Source organism: Temnothorax longispinosus, chromosome 6, assembly GCF_030848805.1.
Source record: "Temnothorax longispinosus isolate EJ_2023e chromosome 6, Tlon_JGU_v1, whole genome shotgun sequence".
NCBI classification, from domain to species: domain Eukaryota; kingdom Metazoa; phylum Arthropoda; class Insecta; order Hymenoptera; family Formicidae; genus Temnothorax; species Temnothorax longispinosus.
The window spans coordinates 12,979,886-13,007,240 of record NC_092363.1 but is presented as its reverse complement, the minus strand read 5'-3'; the positions used below and the strand labels follow the sequence as shown (position 1 = coordinate 13,007,240).

General features: G+C 36.0%; 1 protein-coding gene and 1 pseudogene across 1 annotated transcript; one reads left to right on the top strand and one right to left on the bottom strand.

The window, feature by feature from the left end:
* The first annotated feature begins 8,198 nt into the window (after window positions 1-8,198).
* Window positions 8,199-11,407, top strand: LOC139814545 (uncharacterized; annotated as a pseudogene).
* Window positions 11,204-25,777, bottom strand: LOC139814544 (uncharacterized). Its single transcript, XM_071780864.1, has 9 exons — window positions 25,390-25,777; window positions 24,768-25,194; window positions 24,378-24,595; window positions 23,935-24,213; window positions 23,534-23,855; window positions 21,899-22,040; window positions 14,326-21,828; window positions 13,688-13,959; window positions 11,204-13,580 (listed from the first exon to the last, which is right to left on the bottom strand). The coding sequence occupies exon 7, from the start codon at window positions 20,546-20,548 to the stop codon at window positions 19,136-19,138; it is 1,413 nt and encodes a 470-aa protein (XP_071636965.1). The 5' UTR covers window positions 20,549-21,828; window positions 21,899-22,040; window positions 23,534-23,855; window positions 23,935-24,213; window positions 24,378-24,595; window positions 24,768-25,194; window positions 25,390-25,777; the 3' UTR covers window positions 11,204-13,580; window positions 13,688-13,959; window positions 14,326-19,135.
* Between the last annotated feature and the right edge of the window lie 1,578 nt (window positions 25,778-27,355).

The window sequence follows — 27,355 nt, the reverse complement described above, 5'->3', positions numbered from 1 at the left end:
ACTTATTGCATCAATTCAAAAGTGCAGCGAAAACGAACAGGCCTAGTATTTTATGCAAAAAATTTTATACATAACTTTATACAAAAACTATATTATAATTAATTATAGATACTATTTTTGCCTCCTTAAAGGCTAATTGCGCCAAGAAAAGTTCATTATATTTTATATTAAATGACATTACATTGACCGCCTAAATAGTATAATTATGTTATATTGATTAATATTCTAATATATCAAATTTTGTTTCTAAATAAAATTGAAAATTGAAGGTAATAAATGGTACAAATATAACAAATAGTATACATTCCTTTATTAGTATAAATTCACTTCTTTATATACATACATATATAAAAACGTTTCAACAGCGTTTCTACGAACGTTATATTAGGCCTGTTCGTTTTCGCTGCACTTTTGAACTAGTGCAATAAGTTAGAATAGAACAAATATATTTTCTTTTATTTTAACTTATTGTACTAGTTCATTTCTACCAATGCTGATGATTAACTTTAATCTCGGTTTAATTTACTTTGTATCTTTATCTAATTTTTAAAACTAGAAAAAGATAAAAGTAAGTTAGGCCGAGATTAAAGTTAATCGAGATTGGTAGAAATAGACATTGTTCACGTATATCCATTTATAACAATACAGATTAACTTTAATTTTGATTTACCTTGCTTTTTATCTTTTCCTAATTCTAGGAATTTGGAAAAGATAAAAAGTTAAACCAAACTTAAACTTAGGCCGGTATTCATAGTTAGTTCTTATTTTAAGATCGTCTTAAGTAATGTCTTAAGATGCTAATACGGCTCTGTGATTAGTTAATGGCATCTTAAGATCGTACTTAAGACGGACTTAAATATAAGATTCGACTATGAATACCGGCCTTAATGTAAATTAGTAAAAATAGACATTAAAAAAGCTCATTTAAAATGGGCTCACGATGATCAAACCTTATTGTTAATTTATATATTACAAACTGAACATAACGTTTTATGTATTATTTTTATGAGTCTCATAAAATTTGTATTACGCAACTAAACCTACAGCTGTTACGCTGAAACGTGGTTTTGTAATTGGATTGATTTATTGAACAACTTGGACATATAAATAACAGATAGACTTATAATATTCTTGATGTTTACCATGTAACTCCGCGGTTGATCGAACATCGTCCAAGTTAATGGGGAACTTTATCCTTCGGCAGCGTAACAGGTTTGTCTCCCCGTTCTTTCTTTTCCAGCAGCGTATTCTCTTTCTATTTGCCGGCACTATAAATTGATAAACTAAATATTCTCAGCGGGACATTCTTAATCCAAAGCGACGGCACCGGAGATAATTTCGATCAGTTCCTTGGTGATCACAGCCTGCTGAGTGCGGTTGAACGTGAGAGTGAGTTTGTCGATCATCTCTCCGGCGTTCTTGCTCCGGCGTCATACGGCTGGACTGCTCGCTGCAGGCGCCTTCCTTTATCGAATAAAACAACAGCGAGGCAAGAGAGAATTCCAGATAGCTCTGTATTACTTTCTCGTCAAGTGAATCATACACCAACAGCTTCGGTGCAGTAACCACCGCATTCTTATCGAACAACGGTAGATCATCAATCACGTATGATACCACGGACTTGAACTTGTTATATACTATGCGTCCAGAGCCGAAGGAATAACTGCAAAAGAGTAGCCATTATTTATGTTATTTATACAGCGCCCAGCAAACACAAACTATAACCATTATATAACACAGAAGTAACATGTAATATAACTATAGTAATGTAATATATACATAGCAGTTATGTAATCCTTTTTGTACCAGTAATATAACTGTGTTTTGTAATAGTTATAGTGCTCTGTTATTTATTGGTGACACTACAATAACAACAATATTACGTCAACATAACACGTTCAGAGATATATACTGACAAAATGTGCAATATATTGATATCTATAGGATTGATTATTTATATAAATATAAGTTATATAAACAAGACTGCGGCGTCTTAAAATATTATATTGTACATACGTACAATTATAAAATATGCCAAAATATGTATATTAACAATAACAAAACATACTTAAGGAGGTTGAAGCGATCCAGTTGAGTCAATTGACGGTTTAGAAAAAAGTTTTTTATTAGGTCATTAAAAAATCTGTATTAGGTATCATTTTATTCTCCATACGCTGCTATTGCATAAAACGTATAGTAAAAGTATCATATTATGCATCTTTATATTTTAATTAGCTAAAAACGAAACACTTTTTTGCCAATGCCAACTTGAAAACTTGTAGTATTGCTAATTATTTCAATATAAAAATGGCATGAATATATGTTTTGCCGTTGATAGAATGAAATAATGATTCTTACTGGTAGCTCCCTTGACAATTATATAAGCTATCGATTTTTTAATAACTTTCCGTCGATTATATTAAATACGATTGAAACTTGGCAACGTTTCACTTTTATGGGGTTGGTAGCAGTACTCGCCTTTGTATTAAGCCACGTAACGGCAGTTGCTAAACGTAAACATGCCGGTGAATTTTTTGTCATTCTGGATAAGGTTAGGTGCCCGCGTTTTGGCTATACCCAAATCCTGTCGGTATGTGCACGTTTTTGGTTCTCTTCCGTGCTGTGTCTACTATTTTGTAGTAATGTCAACGATTTTAGGGTTCTCTTTTATGTTATGTTCACAATTTTTTGGTTTTCTTCCGTTAGATTCATGATTTTTTGGTTTTATTTCCAAAGAGAATCAAAAAATCGTGGACATAGCACGGAAGAGAACCACAAAAATGTGCACATGCCGACAGGATTCGGGTACAGCCAAAACGCGGGCGACGCTGCGTTGCCACATCTACCTACTCGCGAACTATCAACTGCTATTTCAGTCTAATTTCGATCGCTTTAACTTGTAATATATTTGTTATTAGATGGTGAATACGTGTTTTCTTGCGTTCTAAATGTTCGCATTAATTTACTGTATGCGTAGGCACGTTTTTTGAGCGTTTATATAGACTAGATATTAAAGAAAATTGGGATCAATCATCGCCGTCAACGCTTTCTCCATCTAACCCCATGTAAAACGACGCATTTTTGGAAATTAATATCTCAGCTTCTGGATGGTCAATAAATCTGAAATAATTCTCACACATGCGGTAGATCCTATACTATCATATATATTTTTTACAAACTAAAATCTAGAGTTGACCAAACTGCTTCAACCTCCTTAAGACGGTCTTGAAATAATAGAATTCGGACTATGACCGGCATTGACTCGCGCTTTTATTAATTCGTCTTAAGTATGTTTAAGTTATTAAAATACATATATTTTGGTTTATTTTGTAGAATTGTACGTATACACAATTATTCTAAGACGCCGCGGTTTGATTTATATATTTTATATCTATATAAATAATAATTATAGATATCTATTATTATTTTATTTGTAAGAATCGATTTGACTAATACGAATATCAAAATATATTTTCTATATCAATAATTATATAAATATTAATTATACATTATTTTTTAATTTATATACATTCTGATAGGGAAGGTAAAGGGCAAAAAAGAGAAGATCGGTGATTGGGCGCGTTCAGGAGATACAGCCACTCAGTAGCAGGTGGTAACAGTCGAACAACGCAGAGTGTATACCTCTATGAAGTTGGCCGGACAACTTCAACGTATCGAACTTTTATTAATTGGAATCGATTGGTGGTCGTTTGGTGGTCTTTGGTAGTCTAGTCCGATCGTTTGGTGGTTAGTCGTTTTCCTGTAAAATAAAAATGAAATTTCTGGTGTGAAGTTAGCCGGACAATTTTTATTTTTCAACCAATTTAACTTTTTTATAGCTCATTCGACGCGGAATCGTTTGGTGGTCACGAATATCATCGGTAAAACGTTTGGTGGTCAACCGTTTTCCCAGAAAATAAAAAAAATCGTATGCTCATAATGCTGGACATATCACCACTGTGCCATTAGCCGGAAAAATTGTATTTATCACCCAAATTGACTTTGATAGGGCTCAATCGACGCGGAATCGTTTGGTGGTCACGAATATCGTCATTAAAACGTTTGGTGGTCAATGGTTTTCCTAAGAAATAGAAAAAACCGTACTCTCACGCCATTGGTCGTATGACGTACTCCGTGACGTTAGCTCGGTAATTTGATGGATAAACATTATTTATCAATCAAATTGACTTTCATACGGCTCAATCGACGCGGAATCGTTTGGTGGTCACGAATATAATCAGTAAAACGTTTGGTGGTCAACCGTTTTCCCAGAAAAAAGGAAAAACCGTATGCTCACGCCATTGGTCGTATGACTTTGTGCTATTAGTCAGAAAAATTGTATTTGTCACCCAAATTGACTTTGATAGGGCTCAATCGACGCGGAATCGTTTAGTGGTCACGAATATTGTCATTAAAACGTTTGGTGGTCAATCGTTTTCCTAAGAAATAGATAAAACCGTACTCTCACGCCATTGGTCGTATGACTCCGTGACGTTAGCTCGGTAATTTGATGGATAAACATTATTTATCAATCAAATTGACTTTCATACGGCTCAATCGACGCGGAATCGTTTGGTGGTCACGAATATCGTCATTAAAACGTTTGGTGGTCAATGGTTTTCCTAAGAAATAGAAAAAACCGTACTCTCACGCCATTGGTCGCATGACACTCCGTGACGTTAGCTTGGTAATTTGATGAATAAACATTATTTATCAATCAAATTGACTTTCATACGGCTCAATCGTCGCGGAATCGTTTGGTGGTCACGAATATAATCAGTAAAACAATTTTTCTGACTAATAGCACAGAGTCATACGACCAATGGCGTGAGCATACGGTTTTTTTTTTTCTGGGAAAACGGTTGACCACCAAACGTTTTACTGATTATATTCGTGACCACCAAACGATTCCGCGTCGATTGAGCCGTATGAAAGTCAATTTGATTGATAAATAATGTTTATCCATCAAATTACCGAGCTAACGTCACGAAGTCATACGACCAATGGCGTGAGAGTACGGTTTTATCTATTTCTTAGGAAAACGATTGACCACCAAACGTTTTAATGACGATATTCGTGACCACCAAACAATTCCGCGTCGATTGAGCCGTATGAAAGTCAATTTGATTGATAAATAATGTTTATCCATCAAATTACCGAGCTAACGTCACGGAGTCATACGACCAATGGAGAGTACGGTTTTATCTATTTCTTAGGAAAACGATTGACCACCAAACGTTTTAATGACAATATTTGTGACCACCAAACGATTCCGCGTCGATTGAGCCCTATCAAAGTCAATTTGGGTGACAAATACAATTTTTCTGACTAATAGCACAGAGTCATACGACCAATGGCGTGAGCATACGGTTTTTCCTTTTTTCTGGGAAAACGGTTGACCACCAAACGTTTTAATTACGATATTCGTGACCACCAAACGATTCCGCGTCGATTGAGCCGTATGAAAGTCAATTTGATTGATAAATAATGTTTATCCATCAAATTACCGAGCTAACGTCACGAAGTCATACGACCAATGGCGTGAAAGTACGGTTTTATCTATTTCTTAGGAAAACGATTGACCACCAAACGTTTTAATGACAATATTCGTGACTACCAAACGATTCCGCGTCGATTGAGCCGTATGAAAGTCAATTTGATTGATAAATAATGTTTATCCATCAAATTACCGAGCTAACGTGACGGAGTCATACGACCAATGGCGTGAGAGTACGGTTTTTTCTATTAGGAAAACCATTGACCACCAAACGGTTTAATGACGATATTCGTGACCACCAAACGATTCCGCGTCGATTGAGCCCTATCAAAGTCAATTTGGGTGATAAATACAATTTTTCCGGCTAATGGCACAGTGGTGATATGTCCAGCATTATGCGCATACGATTTTTTTTATTTTCTGGGAAAACCGTTGACCACCAAACGTTTTACCGATGATATTCGTGACCACCAAACGATTCCGCGTCGAATGAGCTATAAAAAAGTTAAATTGGTTGAAAAATAAAAATTGTTCGGCTAACTTCACACCAGAAATTTCATTTTTATTTTACAGGAAAACGACTAACCACCAAACGATCGGACTAGACTACCAAAGACCACCAAACGACCACCAATCGATTCCAATTAATGAAAGTTCGATACGTTGAAGTTGTCCGGCCAACTTCATAGCTCTGGTAAATTAGCCGGTCAACTTCGACTTTATTAATTTTCATATTTTTTTATCGTTCGTTGGTCGTTTGTTGGTGATTGTTGGCCTAATTACAACGTTTGTTGGTTCTTAATTTTTTTTTAAATTTAAAAAGAAAAATTAGCATTAAGTTAGCCGGAAAAATTTTATTTTTAATTTCAAAAAAGCCTAATCGATGCGTAATCGTTTGCTAATGATTGTTGGTCTAATTTTAGCGTTTGTTGGTTTATTATTAGTCTTAAAAACGAAAAAAAACGAAAAATTATCTCACATATTAAAGTAATCGAAGATTGGTTTATTTGCCTACGATTTAATAAGATTTATTTCTATCAATTTAAGGCTAACATCTATAAAACTGCCATATGAATACGGGCCTTAACATCGGCAGAAAATCGCAAAAAGAAGAAACATGGTGGTTCGTGGGAAGCACACACACACACACACACACACACACAACGGGGGGTGCGAGGGGGGCCTTCGGCCCCCCCCTCCCCTGCACCCACCCCGCCGGTAGGCTGCGTGGACCTCGCTTTACAACATAAAGTACATGCTAAGTTGTAAAACGAAATTATAAAGTACATGCATGGGGGAGGGTGCAGGGGAGAAAAGCCTTTCTGTTCACGTGCGTTCACGCATGTAAGTCCTCTTGCACCCCTCCATGCATGCTTTATAATTTCGTTTTACAACTTAGCATGTACTTTATGTTGTAAAGCGAGGTCCACGCAGCCTACCGGCGGGGTGGGTGCGGGGGAGGGTGGGGCCGAAGGCCCCCCCTCGCACCCCCCCGTTGTGTGTGTGTGTGTGTGTGTGCTTCCCACGAACCACCATGTTTCTTTATCTTTTCGCGATTTTCTGCCGATGTTAAGGCCCGTATTCATATGGCAGTTTTATAGATGTTAGCCTTAAATTGATAGAAATAAAGCTTAAGTCGTAGGCAAATAAACCAATCTTCGATTACTTTAATATGTGAAATAATTTTTGTTTTTTTTTCGTTTTTAAGACTAATAATAAACCAACAAACGTTAAAACTAGACCAACAATCATCAGCAAACGATTACGCATCGATTAGGCTTTTTTGAAATTAAAAATAAAATTTTCCCGGCTAACTTAATGCTAATTTTTCTTTTTAAATTTAAAAAAAAATTAAGAACCAACAAACGTTGTAATTAGGCCAACAATCACCAACAAACGACAAACAAACGATAAAAAAATATGAAAATTAATAAAGTCGAAGTTGACCGGCTAAGGGCCAATTTCACCAACCACAGTTAGCTTAACCGACGGTTAAAGTTAGCAGGATTGACCAATAGAAAGCAGGGTGGATTCATTTCTATTGGTCAATTCTGCTAACTTTAACCATCGGTTAAGCTAACTGTGGTTGGTGAAATTGGCCCTAAGTTACCGGAGCTCAACTTCATAGAGGTGCAGAGTGTTAAGGCCTTCACACACAAATCGACGGAAGACGTAAGACGTAAATCGTAAGGAAATCCACCAATCAGAGTCGACTATTCCACTCTTTAAGAGGGAAGAAGAGGGGAATAGTCGACTCTGATTAGTGGATTTCCTTACGATTTACGTCTTACGTCTTCCGTCGATTTGTGTGTCCGGGGCTTTAACAACACGAACTCAACAGTTGGTATCTGCTGAACGCGCCCGTCATGCATGGATGCATGGTGACAGAACAGAGGTTAGGAAGTAGGTATTTCATCACGTTTCGGCCGGGACGGTCGCGCGCTCGCGGATCCACGGATCATCATATTAATCAGATCCAACAAGCAACGTAAGTGTCGCTTCCGAAAGTATTCCTTCGAAAGAAGGAGAAACTGAGCCACGAGAAACCGCAAAAGCATCACCAGAAGATACTGCGGCGATAGACAAATCGAAAGAAGAGGTTACAAGAATCGCAGAAGGATCGGTGGGAGCCATCGTCGAGCAACTACGACATCACCAGCACAATCGGCTGTGAAAAAAACCGCTACGAGTTCTTCAGTGATCGATACTCGATACCTGGCCGGATCGTCACCCGCGCACGACGGCAGGCTATCCACAGTACCGAGACGCCGTGCTACATCCGTCTCTTCTACCGAACGTCTCCTGGCGCCGACGTCCTCTTCGTCGTCCTCCTCGTCAGCGACTGGTAAGTATGCGTCTTGCTTTTTGACAACCTTTGACAACTCTGACCGATGTCAGTGTAACCATGGCTAGTCTACGGACACGACAAGTGCTAAGTGAATTGAAGCCAAAACACGAGAACAATGTAAGCTTATTAATGACACATGTAGCGTATTTGTATTTTTCATTAATATATCATACAAAAATAAAATTAATGCAGTAATGCCTAATTATGGCCTCTTGCAATTGACTTGTTCTACGATTGTGAGATTATATGTTTTGTGCATTTTGTAGAAATGCTTCGAATGTGGCAGCCACAATCTGCAATGGGTATCCGTGACATATGGCATTTGGATATGTCTCGAGTGTTCTGGCAAACATCGTGGTCTAGGTGTACACTTGTCGTTCGTCCGCTCCGTTTCTATGGACAAATGGAAAGACGTGGAGCTAGCAAAAATGAAGGTTGGCGGTAATAGAAATGCCTATGAGTTCTTTGAGAGTCAACCCGACTGGGACGAAAGTTTATAATACTAAGGCAGCGGCATTGTACAGAGACCAGGTGGAGAGATTTATCGTCAACTTTTATCGCTATGTCCGTTAAAAGCTATTTAAATATCTACTTCTTTTCCTTAGATCGCTACATTGGCGAGAGGAGAGCCTTGGAGTCCAAACAGTTCAACGGTCAAGGAATTTTAGTCGTCGACATTCATTAAAAGTAAGCAAGAGCACTCGTATCAGAGCGACTTGTCCTCTTCTTAAATATGGACTCGAGTAGTCTTAAGGTACAAACGGGATCCTTCTTTGCGAAGAAACAGAATGAAAATGCCAATCGTCCAGAGTAAGTCTGTATTCTAGCTTTTGTTTTTCTATATCGGGCATTTATATAGTCTCGAATCATTAGCACATTGCAATTTGTTAATCCACTACGTGAATCTTGTGAAATTAATATTAGTACCATATATTTGTTATTTTTTCGTATAAATAATATAAGTAATGTAATATAAATATATATGTAGAAGTATATCGAGTATCGAGAATAGGATTAACATTCGAGAATATTTTCACTTTCTTTACCATGAGGGAGATCTAGGACACCCCGTATATTTATATTCTAATATAATAAATATAATACACATAACACGGTTTTGGTATATATCACTAATTGGTATAGCTGTAGCTGTAGAATATTGAACACAAATAAATGTGCAAACAAAAGGAAAGTACGAGAGGGTGAACAAATGAAATAGTGATCAAGTTCAGATATTGGAAGAATGTGTGGTAAAGTGTAAGAATGAAAGCGTCAAGCCAGTAACACGATACAAAGGTACAGGGAATAGGGACAGAATGCATTGATACACGGCTCTCGATTGGTTGAAAATCTACATTCTGTTGCTATTCCCTGTACCTTTGTATTGTGTTCCTGGCTTTAACATGAGAGAAGTAGTTATAATTATATTATCTTTTTAGTAATATCCCACCTAATCAAGGCGGTAAATACGGTGGCTTCGGTTATCAAATAGATCCACCCCCCAAGAGTTTGTCCCAGGAATTATTCGACACCGCAGTATCATCATTAGCAACTGTACGACTTTTAATATTTGTTCAACTTTTGTAATTTACAATTAACAAATTAATCTATTATTTCCTACTGTTGCAGGGCTGGTCAATATTCTTTTCCTCGGCGTCGAAAATAGCGAGCAAAGCTACCGAGAACGCGATTAAGATTGGAGGACTCGCGACGCAAAAGGCAAGTTCGCAAAAGGCAAATTTCGAAAAAAGATTTCGAACATGCAAACTAATTAGGGATTAAAACAATTTCTTCCGTCTCTTAAATAATATTGAAGAATAGGATTAAAGCTTATTGTTTCATTTATCTTCGATATTAGAATTACTACGCATAAATTTACATAAAATCACAAATGTGCGAGATGTATTGGTTACAATTATCATTACTACTTTCGTAAATTTATTTTCTTTAATTTCTCTTCTGTCAAAATTATAATTATTTTATTTTTTAAATATATTTTTATTTTGTTTTTCCCTTCTTTTTGTATTATATTATTAGGTTCGTGACGGCACATTGTTAGAGAACGTAGGAGGTCAGGTCAAAGGTATAAATTCTTTCATTTGCTTTCTGTATTGCTGACATTATTTAATTGTCATTAAGATCAAATTGTCAGAAGTTATTGTCACAAGTTATAAGTGAATGTCTTATTAAGAGTCAAGAAATTTAGGGACTAATTTAGAATAATGCACAGGTTGGGGATATAACGAGACGGGGAGGATTGGGTGACATTGGTGGGACCAATTCAGCGGAACAACCTAAGCAATATGATTCCATGGACCGATACCAGTTCTCTAACACGTATCAGAATAGCGATTCAATACAATCGAATCGCTCCAATGAAAAATCATCTCTCGTAAGAAGCTCCAGTTCAAAGTACGTTTCTTCTAAACTTTTAGCAATATTCGAATATACATATATAAAAATAAATGTTCATCAGATTATCGATTTTATTAATAAATTCGTGCTAGTAAAACACAATTAATTTTTTGAAATTTATCCTTTGCTTATTTCAGAAGTAACATTTCTACCGGAGATTCCTCAAATATCTCGAACTACAATTGGGATTGGGGCAATGACGCAAGACAAACGGGCAAGACGATAACTTCGAAGAGGCAATCGAAAGCGGAGAAGAAGGAGGAATCATTGATCAATTTCGAAACGGACAATAAGGCACAACAGAATTGGAACTCGAAAGCGGAAAACGACGCCTGGGAAATACTAAATAATTAACTCTGATATCATTAGCACGAATTAGGGAATGAGGATATCGGTATATGTTAATTTTAAAGAATATTACTGAAAATTAAAGAGAAGACAGATAACATTATACAAGATGTCTTTCTTACGAAGCAACCCTCACAAAATAGGGTATAATTTTCTTCAGTAATTTGTAATGCGGTAAGTGACAAGCTATATTTGTTATTAACGTATTAATTTCAATTTAAATATAAACAGTCCTTTAATATACGTATATCTATGCTTGAAGAATGTGTGCATCAATAAAACATTTGTGCAATAAAAAATATGTTTTAATATTTATTTTTCTTTAGAACATTAAAAATTTGTTATTTGTATCTATAATAACTATGGAGTTATAATTTATATCTGTTGTATAGATGCATCTCATTGTCAGTACATTTATATAGATCTACATGTAATTATTTCAGAGATGTATCTGCATAAAAGATATAAATTTTAACTTTACAGTTATTATAGATACAAATAACTTCGAGCATTATGGCTATTTCAAATTTCAATACTAGATATGTAACAGTATTTCGGTAGTATATATATTGCAGTCAGGGAGTAAGATATATACTCCCTGATTGCAGTTATATACATTTTCGGCAATTAACCTTCCTATATCCGCGCATTGGTCTGTCAGACCGACGATATACGTTTACCTTGTTTTCCATTTAAAAAAAAAACAAGGAAAACGTATATCGTCGGTCTGACAGACCAATGCGCGGGTATAGGAAGGTTAAGGACGTTCTCTCGTCCTTATACTAGAGAAAATCGATTTTCTTAGGATTTTCTTGAAACTGTGAATATACGTTAATTTAGGTGTGCTTTATGCGTGGTATAAATTTCAGTACCTCTTCCGGTATAAAAAAATCAAGATACTGAGCCTCAAAGTTTCAACTTTTACTAATGAAAAGGTTTTCCAGGCCAAACGGTAAGAGATACGAGGTTGGCCAAGAGGACCAAAGTTGCTCCTCTCGTCGAGTTCTATAAGGAAAAAATGCCAAAACTAAAAAAATTAATTTTTAAAATTTTTTTTTGAAACTTTGAGGCTCAGTATCTTTATTTTTTATACCGGAAGAGATACTGAAATTTATACCACGCATAAAGCACACCTAAATTAACGTATATTCACAGTTTCAAGAAAATCCTAAGAAAATCGATTTTCTTTAGTATAAGGACGAGAGAACGTCCTTAATATAGCAGTTACATTAAATTAGAGTATTTTATATAATTTCAATATAATGCGTTATATTGCTGTTATGTCCACACAATGTCACATGAGTGGGAATTACAATTAACCCTCCGTAGTCACACCTATTTTTTCAAACAAGGAAGTCACTCTGGGTCATTTTGACCCGAGACGAACTTTGACCGTTCGCCATTTGACCATTTATCCACCGATCGTGTTGAAAAAATTCTCGAATGCACTTACGATATTGCTAAATTGATTGCTATAAAAAAAGAAGGGCCTCAGGAATTTTTAACATATAAAAAAAATTCGCGAAAAATTTGTTTTTCAAAAAAAATTTTTTTTTTTTAACTACAGCTCTAGCTGTAGAGGGCGTCATGCCCGCCAATTTTCAAGTTACGAGCAAGATATTTACGACCAAAGTTGAGGCTCGGGTCAAATTGACCCGGTGTGACTACGGAGGGTTAACATATATATAACTGAAACCTCCAGGTTACATTGCACGTTACATTTCGTTTTATTACGCCAATATAACGGTTACATAACTGTGTTTGCTGGGCGTTTAAAAAGAATCTACAATTTATATATTCAAAAGATGCATAGTTAAGCGACAAAAATTTAGGAAAATTTATAGTAAATAATCTCAGCTAATACTGCAAATTAACCTTTTAAATTGTATAGTTAGTTGTGTTGTGCTATCTGGGATACCTTTAATTTTTCTTCAAGACATTAATTAACTGACCCATGCGAGCATCCATAGACTCGATACTCTTCCGTGCAATCTCAAGCTGCTCCTCGCGCTGTCTCTGCTTCTCGGCATCAGTGGTTCTTCGATATTCCATCGACTAATTTCATCGAGAACGTCGGATTTACTTTTCTTCTTCTTTTTCTCAGGTTTTTTACAGTCTACATCCTTGTACATTTTATCCAGAACGAGACGCCTGTTGAAGGCCAGTGCAACGGGCTTGACGCATGGCTTTTTGCCTAAAATTTCATCTAATTCTTTATAAAATGAGCATGTCTTGGCCTCTGCACCGGACTGCATATTGTGGTCTTTGGTTTCAGTATATTTTCGCTTTAACTCTTTTTTTTATTTTTACATTGATCTAAAGAATACTGTGTCTTTTTAAGTGTATTTAGTTCCTTGGCAACTATTTTCCACACATCATCGTTTTTCATTGCAGTGCTTGCGAACAATTCTTGATTTGCAGACCAGAAGTGTATGAGGCTTCTTACAATCAAGTGATCTGTCCAGATTGCAACTGCAAAACAAAAGTGTTATCAGTAAATGCAACATGACGAAATGTATGTTTTAATTGATTTAATATAGGTATAGTAATAATGATTATAGCAATAAACTGGTTTTCACCATTTGAAGCAGTTTGGCTTGCCGGCGCCGCGGCGGTTTGTTAAATAAAGAGGCAGTGCCTTGTGCACCTGACACTTTTCTCCTGCTTTTCTTCAGTTGTGAATTGCCTTCAGGTGGAAGAACAGTAGATAAAGTCGAAGGTTGAACAGTATCAGCTTGAATGTTAATATCCTCATTTTCTTTCAAGTTGTCGAGAAAAGAAGGACTGTGCTCACAGTCAGTTGCACTGCTCATTTCTGTATCAGGCAGGTAGACCTCGATCACACTTTGATCTAATGCAACAAAACATTGTATTAAGTACACACGCTAAAAATTGTGACATTTAAAAGACAAAATAAGAAGATTAAAAATTATTAGCATATAATATAACGTACAGAAACAATGTAAAGCTGTATATAACTATCTACTTTATTCCAAATTTTTCATTTAATTATCGAATTTATATGTATTATTTCGTATTAAAAATTTTGTCTTGATCCAATTAATAATTTCTTGGCACACGCATAATCTTTTGTGATAAAATAAAAGTAAAAAAAAAATACAAGCCTAATGACAAGAGTGATGATATTTCTATTGAAGAATAATGTTATAAACAGTCATAGTTGAATAATGATATATTTCTTAATACTTATATGTACCTTGTAGATCTACAGCAACGTAATATTCTCTATCGCTCTACACCATGTTTCCTGCTTCGTCTGTAAGATACGCATGCAGGTTTTTATTAAAAACGAGAATCGTAGACATATTTTTGTATGCGTCACAAATGCACGCTGATACAACTGTTGTTTAATACTAATTGTGTTTTGTTAAAACAATGGTGAAGATAGAATCAGAAGCATGATCAGAAGTATCAAAATAATAGTGTTTAGTAAAAAACGAGAGATGGCGCCACTCGATTGGGTGAAAAGGGTATAGTCTGAAAAATGTTGTTACAAAAGAAGAAATTTTTTTTTTTATTCAGATAAAAGAAGGACCTTGGGGAGAACTCATATGGTCTACATACATGACACGGAACTAGTTGTAACGCAGCTACATACATTAAGGCCATTTACATGAACGCCTCAATAGAGGTGTCCCAATCACAATTCATATTTAACTAAAAATGGAGCATATATTAAAATAACTATTTCGCAAGGGAATGTCGCCCCAAAAGGGGCGAGACATTCACGCATCCGCGCGCACAGCCCCTAAAAAATTGGAAGGAAGTCCCTTCCTTGTCTAACCGAAAAACCTAAACATTATATCACAGCCCGCAACTACTAGTTAAGCTTAGGAATTTAGAATCTATTAGAGAATTATAAAAACATTTCTTGTATTATTTCTATTCTTATCTACTAACTAAACTATACGACAAAATATTTGAAAACTTGTACATCAACTCAAGTTAAGCAGAGCACATCTCGACAGCGCATAATTAACGGACCATAAATTGGGTATAGGTTACCTGACAGATCGTAAGAAATGAGGATTTGTATCAAATGAAAATCGGCAATGAGCAAATGAACTCCTCCAGAATGAATACCACCTCCGGTGATGGGATTTGAAGTAAAAACTCCAACAAGAAGGGGCCGTATCCAAATAACTTGGTTAGGGCCTTTACCAAAATCTCGCGTTGCTCGTCATACTTAAAACAAGACCAGAAAACGTGTTCAGGGGTCTCCAGTTCCCCACAATATGGACAGTCCGGGGAGTCCACGATGAGGAACCTAAACAGACTGTCTCGGAGAGATGTATGACCGCATCTCAAACGGTTAATAGTTGTAAATGCTCTTCTATTCATAATCATCCCATCAAACCACGCCGTCCTAAAGTTGAAGTTATCCTGATCATAAAAGACCGAGAAAAATCTGGATCCTCTAAAGATCCTCTCCCCATAACCCCACTCGATTGACTCTTTGAAGGTTTCGTTTTTCCATAATCGCTTTAATTCTCTATGAGGGATTTCACTAAAGTCACCCCGGGGATCGTCACAGGCCGCCCTGGCAATCCTATCTGCAAGCTCATTTCCCTTTATACCTCTATGCGAGGGAATTCAGACTAAATTTATATTCCAATTCTTTCTTTTGAATTCAATCAGAAGATTTCTTATTTCTAAGATCAAAAAAGAGGCCCGAGAGGGTTTATAACTAGAAGAGATAGCAAGTAGGTTGGACAGCGAGTCGGAGAAAATATAAGCTTCAGACCACTCCTGCTCCTCGCAGATCTGAAGAGCTTTTAATATGGCCATTGATTCCACTGTAAAGGAGGACAAGAAACCAAGAGCGGACGACCTAAAGAGTATGGTACCTGAATCTAGGACAACGGAGAAACCAGCAGAGTCCCCGCCCTCCTTTTTTATAACAGAACCGTCTGTAAATATAGCCTTACCCGAAAGCAAGGCCTGATCGAATAACTCGTTAAACTTGTCAACAGGAGAGATATCCTTTTTAATTATATCTCCGGAAACCTCATCCACCTCCAAACGAGAAAAAAGAGCCTCAAAATTTCTGGGATAACATATCGGATATTTCCTCTGAAAAACATGATTCACGTGATTCCTGGAAGGAGGACAATGCCTCAGAAAAGGGGTTACTCATACGCTTCCCGTGTAGGATGGGACGGATATCATTTAGGTGTGTCAATTTTTCAATGAGTGGGTGTGTTGCATTGGACCAAGCTCTAAAAAGGAAGCCCATAGCTAAGTATTTAAGCCTACAATAGAGAGAGGGTTCTCGAAGTTCTGCAAGCATAACGTTAAGGGGAGTGGATCCCCTGTAGCCCATAACAAGTCTAATCGCTCTCATCTGAATCCTGTCCAACTTTGTGGATAAATCCCTAGAAACAGAGTCCATAAGAAAGCCCGCATATTCCAGTCTAGAGCGGACCAAAGCCCTATATACTTTTCTTAGTACCCATGGATCGGAACCCCACCACTTCCTACCTAAGCATTTAAGAGTTCTAATTGAGTTGGCACATTTCTTTTCTAACTTCATCATGTGAAATTTCCAATTCAGGTTCTTATGAAAAGTGACTCCCAAGAAAGATATTAACTCAGAAGGGTAAATAACTACACCCGAAACATTCAGAGGAGTATTGATTTTCGTTCTAGTCTTATTGAAAACGCAAAATTGAGTCTTTAGCGGAGATAGTACCAATCCGATTTCCTTCAATCCCTTCTCAATTTGTCTAATGGCACGCTCCAGATTTCTGATACCGATTGTCACCGATGGGGAGGATGAGTAAAGGCCAATATCGTCCGCGTATTGAAGTAACTGCACATCATTCTGTATCAATCTTTCTATATGACTAACATATATAGTGTATAATATGGGGCTCAAAACGCTACCTTGCGGAAGACCCCGATAGGCAAATCTTTTTTCATCCACCTCATGGAAACAACATGAAACCTTTCTAAAAGAGACAGAATTATAAATAAATGCCTTACTAAGAGGGGGAAGGCCAAGAGAGGCCAATTTATCAATAAGAATATCCGGGAGAACCGAATCATAGGCTGATTTTACATCTAGAAACGCAGCGGGAATGGCTCTTTTCTCCTCAAACCCTGTCAAGATATCAGTATATAAAATTGTCAAATTATCAAGGCAGCTTCTTTGTCTCCTAAACCCATACTGCGAATCCGGGATGAGCTTGTTAACCTCTAGCCACCAAAGAAGCCTGTTAGTCACTAGCCTCTCCATGACCTTACATAGACACGATGAGAGTGAAATAGGTCTAAACTTATTATTGGAACCCTGTTTCGGGATAAAAAAGACCAGATAGTCCCTCCATTCCTCGGGAAAACTACCCTCCTCATAAAGGAGATTGTAGATTTTAAGAAGAAAAGATCTGCCTAAAGGGGAGAAATTCTTAATAATCCTGTAATCAATACCATCTAGTCCAGGACTAGACCCAATGTTCACCGATTCCAAAGCCCAATCAAGCTCCTCAGGAAGAAAAGGTAAATCCATAAAGGGGTCTGTCCCTGGAGAATTAAGGGAATTGATGGGAGGGGGCGGGGGAACCCACGGAGGGAAAAGGTCGTCAATTTGATTACGGACACTCTCAATTTTTTCAACTGGAACAGCTTTACCCGTCTCAGTTCGATTCCATCTAGAATCAAATCTCTTCATAGTGTCCCAAACTATTTTAGGATTCGTATCCCTTCTAAGAGATTCTGCAAATTTCTTAAAACCCTCAAGTTTAATCCTTTTTAAACCCTTCTTTGTTACAGTACATTGAATTCTGTAAGATTCGTAATCCGTAGCCCTACCTGTTTCCAGAAAAGTTTGTAATTTTATTTTTTTTTTCGGCTACTAGAGCATCACACTCCTCAGTCCACCAAATACAAGGAGGGTGAGGGGGAGAAGGAGGAGGATTACGAGGATCTCCCGGGGAAGCCTCCACCAAAGCCTTTTCCACTATCGCCAAAAACGATGAATATAAAACTGTAGGACTAGGTTGTTCTGATGACATTAAGAGTCTAAGATCCTTATCCATAACTGAACTAAAAAGTTTCCAATCCGTATATTTATTATATAGCCTAGTTCGCTTACGTGGGGGAAAAGAGGAACCTTTGCTCACCAAAGACGAAATCAAAACCGGGAAATGATCCGAACCCCAGGCATCGTTCAGCGTCTGACAACTAAATTTGGGAGCGATAGAAGCATGACAAATTGCCAAATCTATGATTGAGGGGCCGCACGAGGCGTTACCCAGAAAGGATGGGGCACCATCGCTTATAAGAACGAGTTCTGTATCCTCGATCGCCGATGACATTGATCTACCCGACTGACAGAGAAAAGAGGATCCCCATGCCGGACTATGAGAGTTAAAGACGCCTACAAACATGCATCTATTAGTTCCAGTACCATTAGGGTCGTCAAACTGAGTAAAGAATCTTACCCATTCATTCTCAGAAATTTGGCCACTCTGTGGAGGCTTATAACAAGATACAATAAAAAGATTCATATCAGAGAAAAAAAATCTCAATCGCACAGGCTTCTACTTTACCCGCACAGTCCTCCAACACGGAAACCTCTCTGTATTTCAAAGAGTGGCTGACCAGAATAGCCACCCCTCCGCCTCTGCCTATAACTCTATCTCGTCTAACCGTATCAAATCCTCTCAACATGAAGTTAAATTGCGGTTTAAGCCACGTCTCCGAGATCGCAGCGCAGTCGAACAATGTACTCTGCTTTTCCAATTCCTGAAAACGTTGTAAAACAGAATGTGCATTCCAATGTACAAGTCTAAATTTATCCATTTCAAGCGTAATAAAGAGAACAAATATAAATGAAAGAAATAGTAAGAGTACCTCCTTAAGGTAGATATAAATAGATAACTTTACAAAGAATTAATATGCGCTCAGGGATGTAGTGCAAAAAAGGATATAAAACAAAGTATTTAAAATTTATATATGTAAAAAAAAGAGCGCTAAAACAAAAGAAAAGAAAATAAAACTTAGCATTATTCCTTGGTGGTTCCCTCGTGAAGTTTTAAGGTATTCTCCAGCCTATTCAGCAAGACATCCACCTGCTTCATGGCAGACGCCCTTTCCATAATTTCTAGAAGCCTGGATGAGATTTCCGGAGCACAATGTGTAAGACTTGCAGCAAACGACCTTCCTCTTGGACTAGACTGAAGACTGGCCGGAATGTTTGACATCTGGATCCCTCCCTTCGAAGGAAGTGGAGGAAAATTCTCGAACGGACAGCCTTTTTCCCTCTTCTGTACCAGAGCCCTTGCCTCCATGAAAGGCAAGTTGTCAGCAGCCATTACCTTTGAGATCTCAAGATTCTTCAAATATTTGGGACATTTCCTGTCACTGGTAGCATGCTCCTCCTCGCAGTTTATACACTTCTTTGGCTTAATGCATGGAGCCTCTTTAGAACTTGTGTGATCCTCGCTTCCGTATTGCAGACATCTAGGATTTTTTTCACAAAATTTTGCCAAATGTCCAAAAAGGCCACAGTTAAAGCATAGTCGTACCGACCTTTGAAATGGTGACGTGTGAACTATTGTCTTGAAGATTTTGATGTGATCCGGAAGATCCTCTCCCATCTTCTGAATGCAGACCGCTTGCGAGTCCGACCATATACCAGTAGTACGATCCCTTCTTTTTAGTCTAAAGAGATCCAAAATCAGAATGTCTTGATTCTCGTCCTCGATTGTATTTTTTAAATCAGTCAGAGAGAAATCAAGGGGAATACTTCTAATCACAAATTGTCGAGTTAACTTATATTTTGGGATATAAGTTAAAAATCCAGCTTCTTTAATATACTTATTTTTGAGAGCTGCATTAGACGCAGCTTTTGACGGGAATGTAACTTTCCATGTATTAAACGAGAAAGGCGCAACACTCTCGTATTTCACGTTTGCTGACATAAGTTTTTTTGCCATTGTGAGAATAGAGATGCGTCTTCTGGGCTGGTCCTTTGCCGTAGGCATACGGAAAAGAACAATGAAAGGAGCTTTTGTATAAGCACCATATATAGCTGGAATCTCACTTGCACCAGGCTTATTGCCCTGATTACTATTTGAGAGGTTAGAATTCCCCTTATTATCCGTCTTCATTTTTGGTTGTACCGATGTAGCCTGAGATTGTTTTCCTGCTTTCTTCGGGGATGAACCGGATGTATTAGGGTTGCCCTGCCTCTTCTTGTTGCTTTTAACATTCGAGCCAGATTCGGTAGCATCCTCCTCATCTTCGGTGGAAGAAATGGGAAGGGGACGCTTTCTCGTTTCCTCAACAACATCCATGACATTCTCTGTTGTAGCCTGATTACTTTTCTCCGATTGCGACAAAAATGACTGGAAATCGTCTCTTATTTCTTCATAATTAGGCGAAACGGGGAACGGGGGATCGTCCCCTGCCGACATGTCGGCTAAGAATGAGGTTAGCTGCCCCACTCGCAAAGGAAAGATTTCTCACACGCAGTAAACAGGAAAAGCCCCGGAAATAATGACTCCCGGAAAACAGCGGATGCGTCTGTACATGCAGAGCGCACAGAATAAATCCAATAATCCGCGATTCGAGCACACGCAACAAATATAATGCGAGCGAAAACTCGTCACCGTGCACACGCCACGGTGGCGGAACCGGAAGTCCCAAAAGAAGAAATAAAACTGCACATTTCAATTGTAAAATTATTAACTCAGAAGACAATTAAGTTGTTTAAAAAAGCTTAATATATCTGATTAATATATTATTATAACAAACGCGAGAAGGAAAATAGAACATATATTTGTTTACCTTAAAAATATATAACTCTGTTTCAAACTAATAGCGTTTTTCACTGGGCAGAACTGAGTGCGCACTGGAAACTCATCGAGTTCAGGCGACACTGCCGGAGTGCACCAAAAGTGCAAGTGTTTTGCACTCCCAACTAAACACGTCCATTATTCTCAGTGCCATCTCAGTGCGGTTTTATGGCGCATTGTGCCTCTGTATTTGATTTGTATGATGACTTTGAAAAAAGGGAAGCCGCAAAAGAGCGACATCGGGAAAAGTTAAACTTGATACGTAAAAGTTCGCCAAACCGAATACAGAGTAATAAAATAATGAAAATTAGCCAAAGAAGAAAGAAAAACCAAATATAGTAATAGGTGTAATATTAGAACTGTTAACTATGGCTGTTTTCCTTTTAATTTCTGGTAGTCATCAATGAGTAACAAAGATAAAACAATGTTCGTATCGACTGTGTTCATTAAAAGGAAACCAGCTTATATATAAATACTGAAAGTGTCAATCGTAAGATGTTTTTTTCATTAATAATTTTATGTTTGTTTTTTACATAATTTTGTTTTTTTCTACACTAGTTTTTTTTTCTCTATCGACATCTGTGATGAACTATTATCTGTGATTAACTTTAGAAGAATGTAAACTGTATAGTTAATCTTTAATTGATTGCAATAGACATTGCAGTACCAATTATCGACTATTATAGGGGGAGGGGGAGGGAGAGGGAGAGAGAATTATATATATACATATTACAATATTAATAATCTTTGCAGAAACTTTGTTGTCTCCAAATTTTATGATCTTTAGCGTTATATCAATTAAAAAATTAAGCACTCGATTGTTCTGCCTGAAAGTTATTGCATGACATACTCCAAATCTTTACAACACATCTCTAAGGCAGACTTTATTCTCAGCAAACCTATGGAAGGTTCAATTACTATTAACACAGAAATTATGTAGTAGTTCAATACAAATAAATATCAACTTACCACAAAAATGATAACATATCCAATTCTGCGGTGGTAGGTTCACTACCTCCGTGACTCTGATCAAACGGATAGATCCGGAATATTCATAAATTTCTATTATTTTGTAAGCTGTTGTTCTTGCAATGCAAAAATGACTTTTGAACTGTAAAAATAATATAATTTAATTATTAATATAGAACATGTAAGTCTGGCCAGTTGATGTCGTTATTATTTAAGGATCTTCTTTTTTTTAAATTAAAAATATTTATATTTCAGTTTCTCGACTTAACTGGCAAAGTTTCGTACAGTCGGTCGATCGCTTCCTTGCGAACATGTCACGTTCAGCTATAGTTGACTTTTATATATCTTATCACTCGACACACAAGACATCTTTATGATTTTTCTGGAACAACTTCATATTACGGATGTCTTGTGATGTTTTACGACGAGTCTTATAGATGATTTAGTCACTTGATAAGGGCCCAAACCAAGGGCCGAAACGTCGTGCGAAATTTGATGTACGAAACTTTGCCAGTTAAGTCGAGAAACTGAAATATATTTATTTATCACTGGCGAACTACGAAAGCTGTTTATTTTTAAAAATATTTATTTATTATTTGCATACATTACAACAAACGTTTCGACCTTTCGTTCGGGTCCTCTTTAATGTTTCTTTGTAAACAAATAATATCCGCAATCCGTTATATATGTTTAATGCAATACATATAATTAATAATTTTAAGGTAAACATATTTTAATTAATATTTTTACAATATAAATAAAGATTTTAAGATGAATACATTTTTATTGCTTTTCTTCTCGCTTGCCTATTATTTTAATCAGTCCTTATACTAGGATTGAAGATATTATTGTTTACAAATCAAAAGAATACTGAAGAGGACCCAAACGGAGAGTCGAAACGTTTGTTGATATATGCGAATATATGCGAATAATAAATAATATTTATAATTATAAAAAAAAGAAAACCTTCAAATAATAACGACAACGTCCAGCCAGGCTTACATGCTTTATATTAGGAATTAATTTTTATTTCGGAAAAACCTATGAAATAGATAAATATAAAATAATATAATATATTTGTATATAGCATTGATACTACATATATTTATACAATACATATTACCCTTACAGAAATTTAATATACTGTAAGTGATTATTTGGCTAGTGATTAATTACTTATTTTGAGTATTAAAAGTACTGTTTTTAATGATTTTAATACTCAAAATAAGTAATTAATTACTAGCCAAATAATCACTTACAGTATTAGATTTCTATAAGGGTATTGTTTCACGTAATACAATAAGTTTTTTAATAATTAAGAGACACGGTAGTGTCTCGCGCCAAGTACACGCGAAGCGAGACCGTACCATAACTCTTTTGCGCGACGTAATAATAACTTAAATGCTTTCAAAGTAAATAGTTAAAAAAACATGTTTAAATAATCGATTAGATTATTTATATACAAATATTCACGTCATGAAAGTTGATGTCATTATATAGAAGAAAATATAGTAAAATCATCTAATAAATAAAATACTAAATAGATGATACCAAAAAGTAATTTCAAAAATTGAAACCTTACTTGTTAGTAGACAGAGAATGTATATTATAAATGAATCTTAAAGAATAACATACAACAATGGTTTGCTAATGCAGCAGCCAGACGATCACGTTTCGCGCCGCCTGTTTCTCCTGCAGGTTCATACTGCCCTATTTCGTCGTCTTCGTTCCCATAAACAAAAGGCAATCCTTCCTCAATATACAGTTTGAGGAAATCATCCTCCTGCTGTAGACATATATTATGTAGAACACAGCATACCAGTATGATGTCTGGGATTTCTTCGTAGCAGACCATGGAGAGATGTCTTAATCGTCGAAAGCGTCTTTTCAGTAATCCGAAAGTTCTTTCAATTGTTTGTCTCGTTTTACTCAGAATAGTATTAAACGAGATTTGTATCTAAAATTAATATGTGTTATCATTGCAAGGCGAAGAATTTTTAAACTGCTACGCGCAAAGTAAAAAAATACTAACTTACAGTAGTTAGGTGTCCTATATTTTTATATAGTGAAATACACCAAGGCAATGGAGGATTATAGGCCTTATCTCAATTATGTATTCACCATTGGAGAAAAAATTTTGGATGTTTGCCTCAGTGTCTCTGTATAGGTAATGGAGAATTCCGAAATACTCGGAGATCTTCCACAGACCCAGGATAGCCAGCAAATACATCGGTGAATCGCAACTCAGGATCACATACCGCTTGAAGGGTTATTGCGTACTCACATTTTCTGATTCGATAATATTGTGCATCAACCTAACAAATTTTAAAAATTTTACAACATGGTATTTTTTTAACTTGTAATACTCTGTAAGTAGCAAATTAAAATACATTACATTCATTTCTTAATTGTTACTTTTTCTTTTGTAAATTTCTTTGAAAGTGTAAGTTTTTGTTGTAAAAATACAAGTTAAACTTACTTGAGGTGCATCAATGGGAACATAACAACCGTCTATTGCACCAATCACTCCCGTCATACCAGCAATATCTCTGAACTTCTGAACAGTCCTTTCTAACTTTTTGCCTGTAGGCCAAGCAATAATTAAGTCTATGAGATATACAAACAAGGGCAACTATTACTCTTCGAAAGCAGGAATGAAGGGTTGATTTTGACATATCAAACTTCATTCCGATAGATCTACAAAAGAAATATGTGCATTATAACTTTCAGCCTGTTATGAGGTCGAGGATTATGAGGTCAAACGTGAGATATAATATTAATAATATATACGACAAGATCGGAGACAAAATGACAATATAGGAGACAATAAGGCTAAGAAATTATGTAATTCTTCAACTTTTCTGCTTACCTAAAACAATCGGGCGTTGCGAGCAACCACACAACAGCTAATAGCTGCTTTTCGATTCTTGTTGTCGGTCTACCAGTTCCTGTGCGATTTTCCAAGAGAGGAGCAATAACAGCTAACAATATTTCGAATGCTGGCGCAGACATACGAAAATTCTCTTGGAACTGTTTAAAGGTAAATCTTGGCACGACGAGTTCAACAAAATTTTGGCATCGTGCTGGGTTCGGACCCACTTCTTTTTCTTCGTGCATCACTGTTGCAAGCATTATCTCAACCTCATCATCGCTTTCGTCGTCGTCATCGTTATTTTCACAAAATACCTCGTCAATGACTTTTCTCATCTGATATGCCAAAGCCACTACAGAAGATGCAATAACTAATTCTCTGTCTCCTATATCCATATTTGTACCACGTTGATTTCTTATAGTAACTGAAAAAATATAGTACCAGAATAGAACATTAACCAAAAAGAAACTTGAATATTTTATTGTGAAAATGTACATGTGTTAATAGCACTGTGAGTAATAAGAAAAAAAATCGGGTACAGTAATGACAAGGACTTTCGCGTGTTCTATGATAAAGTAGCAATTATACAAACAATTAATGATAGTGTATTTCAACTTACGTGGCAGTACACTTTGACGCTTTTCAAGACACTACACACTTTACATAAAAAAACAAAAATTTCCATGTATACGAGGTTCAAGAAAAACTGGAGTACGGAAATGTGTATTTATGTTTGTGATGAAAGACCGGAGAACAAATGACGCGGAGAATATGTGACACGGAGAGCAGACTAAAAATATATTTCAAAGGAGGAAATGCATCATCGTAAAATTTGTGGAAGTCAAGTCAAAACGCTAACTTTTTATTTATTAATTAATTAATAACTCTAAAATTAATAACAAAATATTGACTTGAATTTTTTATGTTAATATACGAATTATTACACGTGTGTATGGCACGCCGTTTTGCTATTTAATACTATTCTATCAAATTAAATTGATACTCAAAGAAAAGAAATTATTTTATGTCTAGACATATTTATAATTCATCGAATTATTATTAAGCTATTACATAATTGAAAATGCAGAATTAAAATTATGTCTAGACAAAATATTAATTCTGAATTTATTTTATGTTATGACATAAAATTTTTTCCGGAATTAAAATTATGCACATAATTGTAATTGCCGATTTTGTATTGTGTACATAATTGTAATTGCCGATTTTGTATTGTGTAGGTACATAATTTTAATTATAGAATTTGTATTATGTACATAATTTTAATTCTAGAAATTTTATGTACATAATTTTAATTCTTGAATTTCCATTATGTACATAATTTTAATTCTTGAATTTCTATTATGTACATAATTTTAATTCTTGAATTTCAATTATGTACATAATTTTAATTCTTGAATTTCTATTATGTACATAATTTTAATTCCCGAATTTTTATGCACATAATTTTAATTTTTGGATTTCTATTATGTACATAATTTTAATCCCCGAATTTTTATTATGCACATAATTTTAATTCATGAATTTTTATGCACGTAATTTTAATTCTTGAATGATTGAAATGATTGTAATTCTAATTTTCAATTTTTATTATGTCATGGCATAATTTTTATTCCCTGAAATTATATTAACCATGATATAATTTTAATTCGTGAATTTTTATTATGTTATAGCATAATTTTAATTTACTGAATTACTATGATAGCTTCATAATTTATATTCCTGCAATTATTATTATGTTACGAGATAATAAAAATACATTAATATTATCTCATGACGTAATAAAAATGAATTAAAATGATGTCTTGACATAATAGTAATTCGACATATAAGCTGTACCTTTCTCTATGTACAGCACGCCGTTTTGCTATTTATTCATAAAATTTTTATTTTGAATTAATTTTACGTGAATACATAATTTTAATTTTGCTTCTTCGTAGAGGAAGCTTTGTTTTCGTAAATTCGTATATGAACCTTTGATTGCGTATAAAGTTGGCTCTAATCAACCAAATTTAAAAAAATTATATATAAAATAGGGGTAGAAAAAACCGAAGAAAAGATTGTTTTTTCAGTTTTTGATGTCAATATATTCAGAGTGTTCTAAAATGTTAAAATATTTGTTGTGAGACGAAAGTCGAGTTGACCTACTTGCGACACAGAGCTGCCAGCGCAAGTCCGATTATTGCCAAATACATCTTAGGTGGCATTCCGGGCATCACCCGATTGCCAGCGCGAGTTCCGGCTATTGCCAATGCATTCCGGGCATCATCCGATCGCCAGGCAATTGACCAAGGCCCGGAAGTAAAAGCGCTGACAGCTAAGTCAGCATCGCGGAAGCTAATGCGCGAGATAAAAGCCCGCCCTTCCGAGAAGCGGCGGACAGTCTAGAACGAAAGGCGATATCGCGCACGACCGAACGTAATCTATTATATTGTGAACGCTCGCAAGTCAGGGCAGTGAAGTAAGAAGATATCTGTATCATTCAAATAATAAATTTATTAAACATTGTTCGAACAAGAAACTGGCTAAATGATTCTCCTTCCTCCCGGCGGATCCAAAAGAACTCA